Source organism: Diadema antillarum, unplaced genomic scaffold (assembly GCF_040938485.1).
Source record: "Diadema antillarum isolate AM-2024a unplaced genomic scaffold, OU_Dant_1.0 scf00000127, whole genome shotgun sequence".
NCBI lineage: Eukaryota > Metazoa > Echinodermata > Echinoidea > Diadematoida > Diadematidae > Diadema > Diadema antillarum.
Window position 1 is genome coordinate 814386 of NW_027271016.1, and position 9575 is coordinate 823960.

Sequence of the window (9575 nt, forward strand, 5' to 3'; positions counted from 1 at the left end):
ATATTTCAGAAGTTGGGGCTACTCTTGTAATCAAATATAATTTCATAAGTGGTAAGATTCATGATTGAGAACCCCAGTGATGGAATGAGAAATACATAACAACCCTTTACCAGAAGGAAAGTTAACAATTTTCCCTCTGAGAGATGATAATAAATTGCATCTGTGTCACAAGTGGTAGAAAATGTATATTTGGCTTGTTGATGATTTTGTGATTTACTTTTACACTGTAAGTTCACAATACAAAGCCACTCTGAAACATGGCATATGATATTGATAATGATAATACAACTAAATAAAGACAATAATGATGACAACAAATATCAACAAACACTTCCCTGATCATACCATTACTTCTACTAAAAATAACAGTGACAAGAAGAAAAACAAAAGGAGACAAAGAAGGAAAGGCAGAGGGAAAGAAAAAACAAAAAATTACATACCAGGTACAGGAATTACTTTCACATACGTACAACTATTTTAGTGCAACCTTTAGAAAAAGGAGCAAGATATCTTTAAAGGGGAAGGCTAGTAACTGATCAGTGGGAATCAGTGGAAATGCTGGGAGATGATCGTTCCAATCCTTATGGGATTCATTCAAGAGTTCATTGTATTGTATCTATTGTTTTGTGAAAATGATTTGCTTCAGAATGGTCTCATATTCAAGTAATGTGCAGTTTAATGCTTCCAGGTTAGCGTCCCTGGTCAGTGACGGAGCATTAATCTGCACATTACTTGAATATGAGACCGTTCTGAAGCAAATCATTTTCACACAACAATAGATATACAATGAACTCTAGAATGCGGAATCCCATAAGGATTGGAACAATCATCTCCCAGCATTTCCACTGATTCCCACTGATCAGTTACTAGCCTTCCCCTTTAATCACAATATGCCCAAGTCCCTTTCATGCCTATTCACTGAAAGACACAGTTTCAAATGCAGGACAATACCTCAATCTATGTCAATATTGTTCTATAACAAAATGTACACACATACAATCCAATTTTGAAGCACAGTGCAATAGTACCGGTAACCAAAGTGTCAAATTCCCAAAGACAAAACAAATGCACAATGAGGTGTACAGAGATAGAGCTTCCATATCCACACTCTTGACCCGTGTATTTCACTTTATTGTTGCTATTTGATTGTTTTCAAAGTGGTATTGAAGAGAAAATTACAGTTTACAGTAATGGCTATCTTGAATCATACCGGTTAGATGTTGTTCACACTTGAAGACATTGAAAATCTTGATTTTTAATCATTCTCAAAATGCATTTAGAATATCTAGCGATCAAAGAGAATCAAGACATACAGTACTTTATCTCAGATCAATACAAAAGGTATGCTTGCTAAGCATCTTTTATACCTCCATCAAAATAAATGAAAGGCATTGAGGATTACTGAAAGGCTTGCGCAAAATAGATTGTTATGTTGTGATATTACGACTTATGAAAACGATAAAACCTGCATGCATGTGCACCCCAAAATGTGATACTATGATTTGCAGGGTGGCCAGCCTCTGTATACATATCAAGAAATATGATACAAATCTGTACTGATGCATTGTTATTTCTTTTCTTTTTTTCTATTAAAGTCAAAATCACATTTTGGTTTAAATACAAACATGGGAAACTGTACATACTGTGACAACCAAGCCAAATCAAATTTCAGAATAAAGATACATGCCATTACAAATGCATATTTTCCTAATTTTGATGGAGAAAATATACATATCATATAAAGCAAGAATATACCAGTTGACAGCTCTCTATTTGCTATTTAGGCAAGTCCATGTTTCTATTACAGCAATGTCCCTTGCTCATGTCAGAATCATTATCAAACTACTGGGTCTATCAAAATCATAAGTGAGGATTACTGTGTGACAGTGCACGACGACAGTTCTTTCATTCATTAGACTACAATTGAGTTTGCTTCGATTAAAAACTTGTAGTCACTTGAATCAATACTCATCACGAGCATAAAATGTTCATTGAAGGTTCTTGTAGACCTACAATTATACTGTACGCACTGTATCTACAGTATACCAAATTTATACCATTTGAAGGATGTTGAATTTTCATCTGCAATGCTTTAACTGAAAGGTATGCAACTGCTTTGAGAAACTAAGCCACTTTAACAATGCATACAAATACACAGTCATAGCAAACCGAACTAATCAACAGAAACATCAAATGCAACATGGTAGGCACTATTCAGAAGTAACACTTCATTACAGACCCGGTAGCATGGGCATTCATGGGAGGTCCACTTCATTCACTGCCCATTGGGGTACACTCAAAAACCCTGAATAGCACTAGTCAGAGAATGTGTGCATCGAAGCCTACACTCATTGGCAATGATCAACTCCAGTGGAGGTTCTTCTGTTGTGTGTGTACTTTACAGAGATCAGTGATAAAGTTGACCTGTATGCAATTCGTTTTTAATACAGTTGAACCTCTCTTATCCAGCCTCCCTTTATCCGGATCTCTCTACTATACGGACGCAATTTCGCCGTGATTTTTTTTTTAATAATTACGGGAGGAAAGGGGATTCCCAACTCCTTGAGAACTCCTAGTCCTACACAAACACGCATGAATGACATACATGTATTACTTCCAACATGATTACATACATTACATCAAATTTCCGTCCAAATTGCTTACCTTCAGACATTCGAACATCCCCAAACATCCCCAAAAGTAACAATGAAAAGGTTGCAGTATACACATTACTACATGTGGTACTACAATGGGCTACATCAGTACATGTGTATGTATATGTACATGTATAAAGTATTGAGTCTCCCGTATCCGGCGAAATCCCTTATCCGGATGAGCCCCAGTCCCGACTTGTCCGGATACGAGAGGTTCAACTGTAGTATTTTTACTGGGATTCTCAAATATATACGAGCTGGGGCAGCCCCTCCACTCCACAGTACCGTAAGACTGGAAATATTGTCCATTTCGTGCGACCAGGAGCTAGCGCAACAATTAAAACACTTGAATATTTTCGCTTGTCATGTGGTGCAGTAATTATTGTCCTGATTCCACAGAATGAAAACACATGAAATTCATCTAACCCAGCCGAATGTGAAAAATTACTCACATGAAAATATCTGTTTTGACAGTACATATGCACTCCCGCTATGAAAAGAAGTTCTTGCGACTGACAGTTCTCTTTTGTTAGCCGAACAGTAAACTCTGTTGCTTATAATCTTTTGGCCTGAATTCTTGCCGGTACTTCGTTACAACGGGCATGTTGTTATATCCGTGTTCATTTTAACGGGAGTGCACTGTGTCCTCACTCAGGCTACTAGGTCTTTAAACCTTGATGGAAAGAGGGATTCACTGCTTTACCAGTGAACTTAAAGTCTATAATAACATTCCTTTTAAAACAACCTATCACTGATAATCAAAACAAACTTAAAACTATGCTGGGTCTGCCAAAGGTTGGCTTGATTTATATGCTGTTTAACTACCACACATACCTATGTATACGTACTGACACTAACATGAACATGTAAATGTGTTTGGTAAATATTATGTTGTGTTTCTTCCACTGTGATGACTTTCCTGTGCAAGGTTCATTACAACAAATTTGAGATTGTTATCAACATTCGTTCAATGTTTTCTTTGTTTCCAGGTTTAGTCTTACTTCCTAGAATGCTTGAAGGTTCCTGCTTAGAAGTGTTCTGAGTAGTGTAATAGAATTAGTATCATCATCACCACCTTTCAGCACATTGCTGCAAAAAGAGGAACTTTCAGTACTGTACTTCTACAAGGAGTACAATCAGGTCTCATTTCCTATAAACTTAATATCAATACTCCACTTACAATACAAAGCAACATTCAGTTTCTGAAGCCTCCTTGTGCAGCCTCGAATAGTCTTTTTATCCAGTATATAATGTTATAAAATGGGTTCAAGAATGTAGCCAATTGGAAGCGCTGAAATGAGTCACGTGTGCGTGCATTATTTTCTTACTAACATGCACAGCCGTGCAAAAAAACGTAAAGTCACTGACGTCACAATGTTTACACTAGCAGTGCACACTCAATCAGTTGTTACAAGTGCGTCGCGCGCTACTATACGCGCTGTCAATCCTGTAAACAGCTTCTAGTTCGGGCTGCCAGCCGGCCTTTCTTGTGCATAACATGTGGCGTATACCGCGTACGTATATACTCTTATACGTACAGTACTTATACACTGTATGTGCGGGATTTCCGAGTGCGACGTGCATAAATGTTTGGGACGAACATCTTCGGACATCTTGACTTTTGAGCGAGTGCTACATGTAGCTGACTGGTATTGACCCATAAAGGTACATGAAAAATGCTGTTAGTATTCGACCCATTTTATAAATCAAATAATACACAGGTTTGAGTTCGTGACGTTAGTGGAGATGCAGCTCACTCTCGGGTATTTACAATGTAGTGCAACATGCACTCGGCTTCGCCTCGTGCATGTTTCACAATTGTAAATACCCTCGAGTGCGCTACATCTCCACTAACGCACTCTCACCTGTGTATTATTTGTATATTAAAGCACACAGCATATGACAAATATAACCTTACCGATCAGGTTCTGAAATCCTCTACAGGGGGTGGTTTTTCAAAATTGTCAAAAAGGCTTGGCTGAAGCATAATGCTACAGGTTTTGAGAAGCGGCTCGTTTTGCCGACCCAGAAGTTTGTCACTGCAGGTTATTACCCGCCAACAAAAACAGACAAGTTGACATGACATACCAACACTGATAAGCTCTGCACAACATGCACATTTTTGTGTGCACCACAGAATTTTTGCTTTGTCGCACAAACATGGTATTCAAAGTGTGCGCCATTTATCAGAGGGGAATTCAGACACTTTGAGAACGGAGCCAGTCAGGGCCTACTTGGGCAAAATTTGAGCAGGTGGCCAGAGCAGTACAAAAACTGACAAGTGATCCGTTTTTGGAAAGGGCTTTCAAAACGGTTCAAGAAGGTTTAAAGGTTTATCTAAACTGTTATTCTTGGGTACACAAGTGTAGAGCATATTCTTAAGGGTTAGCATTTTAAGACTCTGTGGTGTGTTACTGTAAGATTTTATACATCATGATGGGAGACATTCTTCAACAATGCAAAATTTGGGATGTTTGCATAGGGGATATAAAACCTTGCTGCACAATTTGTAGCACAAACTATCATCCTGTCACCATTTCATTGACACCTCCAAAACCCCCCTTATACTATGGGCGGGTATCACAGCCTCCTTGAGGGTGTTTATACTGCTCAGGCTGGTTTTGACCAAGCAGGCCCAACTGGCTTCGTTCCCATGGTAACCCAGTTCCCCTTCAATACACAGCACAGGCTTTTGAATTTCTCACATTACTGCAAATGTGATTGAGCATGAAAGTGTGCAAGTTGTGCAGCATTTATCAACGACAATTGGTCACAACGGTTGGTCACAATGGCTGGTCACAACAGCTGGTTTGTTCACATTAGCTGGTGATGACCTTCTGTGATAATTTCTGGGTCAGCAAAAATGTGGCTCCTTGAACCCCCTAGCATTTATACTGCAGCCGACGCTCTTTGAGACTACTATGGCAGGTTCTGAAACCATCCCCTGTAGGTGGTTTCATAACCTGACCTGATCGGATCTCCCTTTCTGAATTCTGTCTGTCTACCCATATACTGAGCTGAAAGGCTGCTCAACACTGTTACATGCATGAGGTGATAGCATAATCAGGGTCTAAACTTCACTGCTATTCTGGAAAGAGAGTAAATGGACCTCGTTAAATTCATTAAATTTGCACGGCATGAGCAGGAAATTTACAAACATTTGCTAATTCAAGTGGGAAAGGCATTTAATCTCGTAAAATTGGTTTCCATTCTAAAAATCAGACATTTTGCAAGCAAGTGGCTACTGTATACGCTATAATTTTCGCGTACATAAATATTCGCGAATTGCCGCTGTCACACATTTTCGCGAGTGGTTAAATTCGCGATTGGGGGACCAGAGAAAATATGAAGTGGCAAAGAAAGTGTGAATTTTCAACTTACTAGCAAATAAGAGTGATACTAGTAATACACTGCATGAAAAAAACTTACCAAACTCTGCAAACTAGTAAGTTAGAATTCAACATTTTTGAAGTGGTTAATTCCATCGCGCTAGATTTCTGACGAGTGGTCCCCTTGCGATAATGGATTGGCTCTCTACAGTATTCGTAAGTATAGACGTGGACGTGCTGTATGTACGTAAACAAGCTTAGCCAGTATGGTCTGTTCAGTAAGCCGCGACATGGTATACTAGTACTGAAATGTTTGTATCATCAAGGCAAGGGATTCATTTTGGAAGGTAATATTTTCGCGTGTTGTTAATTTCGCGAATAGCTCCCGACTCGCGAAATTCGCGAAAATAAAACCCCCGCGAAATATATAGCGTATACAGTATTAAAAGTGGGAGAAATAAACAATGGCACCAAATAACACGGAACTCAAATGATAGAAAGATCTTCACTCAACCTCACAAAACACTAAAAATGAAAGTAAAAAAACACATTTAATAAACATACTGTACACAAAACCATCCCACAGATACATGGTATCTAACACTTGAAGGGGTAAAGGGAAACTTCACTCCATGCTCAAGTTGACCTTAAAGATGTAGTGAAATCAAAGACAAAATTAGAGTCCTGTTATCTAATCCATAGTTTGGTGTTTCAAGAAACATTCATATTGCACACAATCACACAAAATATGCACATGAGATGAGGTGGTGATGCTGCTACCACCTCACAACTCTTATACTGATTTCTCCATTAAAAACACACCAATAAACAAAAGAGAGAAATTTTGCAGCTCATCTTTTTTTTAATGACTTTCAAACAATAACTAACTCCAAGAAAAGGTCATCAAAAATATAGATAAATAAATACAACTCTATCACTTGATCCAATCAAAAAAGTGCAATCACAGTTGAGACTTACAAGCTATACAGGGAAGCCAAAGAAAAACAAAGGAAAAACATCATTATCTTACCTATGTATGTATTTTGTAAATGTTACTGTGATGATCATCATTGTTGTGTGAAAAATACGAGGTTTGTACAGCTTACAGCTGTCTCACTTTTTGTTAAATGCTTAAAAAAGAAATGTCACTGTTCTGGGTGTTTGACTTTTACTCTGAATTGCAAACTCATTGGGAATATGGAATAGAGTTTGTTGTAAAACTCTCCCATCTACCAAACTTACAGCAAAATAGTCCTCACCTGATGACAATACACTGGTTCTTCTTTCCGCCAACGGCACTCCCAGATCGCATGAACTGATATGCACTGTCTGACACAGCAAAGATGTGTGGGGGGTTGTCGGTGCGCTTGGCATGCTTGTATTTATCCACATACTGAGGAGTTGGTTGCAAAAGAAATCATATTTGAGATCAAAACACTGGCAGAGTTAGCACCATTCTCCAAATGCCACAAGTACAGCCAATTTCAACAAATTCATTAAAACAGATATGAAATGATTGCCTTGCAGAAAGTAAGTTAAAAAAATCAACATAAAATAATTTGCTTGCAGTTCAAATGTAAGTGAATTGCAAGTTTCAGTCAACTAACTGTACATATAAGAAAAATGAATATGAAAATACTGTTGAAAAGTTTCATGAAGGCCAGTATACATATCCACACAACTTCAAAGAATAATTTGATACCATCACAAATATACCAATTCAATTCATAGAAACATTTCCATATGACTTCCCTCCCCCTAAAAATAAACAGATTTAGTAAAACAAATTCAGTTCACATGTATGTTGTATATAAAACCAAAAGAAATTGGAAGGTTAACTTCAAAAAATTATACTGTATGAGAAATATTTTAATTCTCATTGACCTCTGGTAGGCACATATTAAAATCACTTTTGTTGGCACCGACATTGCTGTCACTGTGCTTTAACTGCATCCCCATCTCGATGGTCTTCCTGCCCCCCCCCCCCCCAAAAAAAAAGGAACAAAAGTATGGTCTACACTTGTACGCACCTCAGGTAAATGTATACTGGTAAATCAAAAGGATAACTGGCAAGTAGAGCCAGGCTCAAAAGAGTCAGACTTACCTCCTTGCCATAAATGCCAAGGTCCCTGAAAGGGTTGATGGCAACCAAGATATCACCTACATAGGACTGAAAAGACATATCAATACCTGGATATTCAATATGTCTTTTTGTAAATGAATTCATCATGTGAATTAGTAAAGATCAGAGTGGTCAATAGACAACAACAAAATGTTATATCCAAATCTTTAGCTAAATCAAATTTGATGCCTTGTAAATACAAGGTGCCCATAATAAGACCACCTGCTAGAGGTAAAAACCTATGCTTTCACGCACAGTTGAACCTTGGCAAGGCAGGTCAAACCTTGGACGGTGCAGGGGTGCCAATATTACAATTTATCATTGACCATAGACTTTCAACTCAACTTCCTTGTCAAGTGTCAGGAATGGAAAATCTCTGCCACTGGCACTGATATTGATACCATACAAAATACATCGTAGTTACCTGGTATACTCTTTGGGTTTTGAGACTTAATTAGAGCAAAATGTTTTTCCTTCATTTTATTTTACTCTCAGTCTAGGTACAGGTACACCTGTACATCGATCAAAAGACATGTTTATACTGACAGTGCTTTTAAAAGTATGATTTATTGCAGTCTGGTGACAGACTAACACAATTTGAGTGGCACAAAATTTCTTACAAGTTACAGTCATAATTTCTATACAATGCTTGTAAAATAATTTAAACACTTGTAGAACACAAGTAAAATTGTTATGTTGGGTAAAGTAAGCCGTGATTTAACCATATATACAATGTGTACCATCCAAACTTTGGCTGCCTGGTACATGTAGAAACCTATTAATGCATTTTCACATGATTGAATTTTGGCACAGGAGGTCAAACTTTGGTGTGTGTGTGTTTTTTTTTTTTTCTTTTTTTTTTTTTTTAGGGCCTACTGTTCATTCATTTACAAGCTTACATGCATGGGTCTGCTATAATATACACTTATAATTTAGGAGTAGGAGACCGTCACCTTGTCCTTGACACTAAACCATGAAACTAGTTGTAGTGCAGGGTATATTTAATAGCAACGTGCTGACAAAGAGCTAGCTTTCCCTACATGTAGTCCAGATAGATTAAAGAAAAGTAAAGGAATTTTTTTTTCTCATTTACCCTTATTTTCTGCCCTAAATTGTGGCGCTATATAAAGAATGAAGCGCGAGTTCGTGTGCGATACGGTTTATAACCACCTGTCAATGGCATGCGCATGTCATATAAAACAAACACCAACTACAACAAATGGGACTGGGGAATCCGGCGCGTAATACTTACGTAGATCTGATCGGAATCGTATCGATGCTTCAGTTCTGCCAGAAGAACCTCTTCATCCAGATATGGCAGACTTGCTAGATCATGCGTCTGCCCAAGTGGAGCTCGAGCCATCTTGGTAGATTTCCCTCCTACTTTAAATTATGAGTGAAACCCACTGTTTCTGTAGATTCCTGACACCTGTCTGCGCCCAGTAAACCTTAATGTTTTGCTAGTAAGGA

At 38.1% G+C, this 9575-nt stretch overlaps 1 protein-coding gene across 1 annotated transcript in view; it reads right to left on the bottom strand.

Annotated features, from left to right (window-relative positions):
* The window catches only part of LOC139720365 (myosin-IIIb-like), an 86176-nt gene extending 76601 nt beyond the window's left edge, over nucleotides 1-9575 (bottom strand). The window contains exons 1-3 of the mRNA XM_071631733.1: nucleotides 9358-9575; nucleotides 8088-8153; nucleotides 7243-7376 (exon numbers count right to left, since the gene is read on the bottom strand). Coding sequence (XP_071487834.1) covers nucleotides 7243-7376; nucleotides 8088-8153; nucleotides 9358-9468 — 311 coding nt within the window. The 5' untranslated portion in view covers nucleotides 9469-9575. The remainder of the gene's footprint in view (nucleotides 1-7242; nucleotides 7377-8087; nucleotides 8154-9357) is intronic.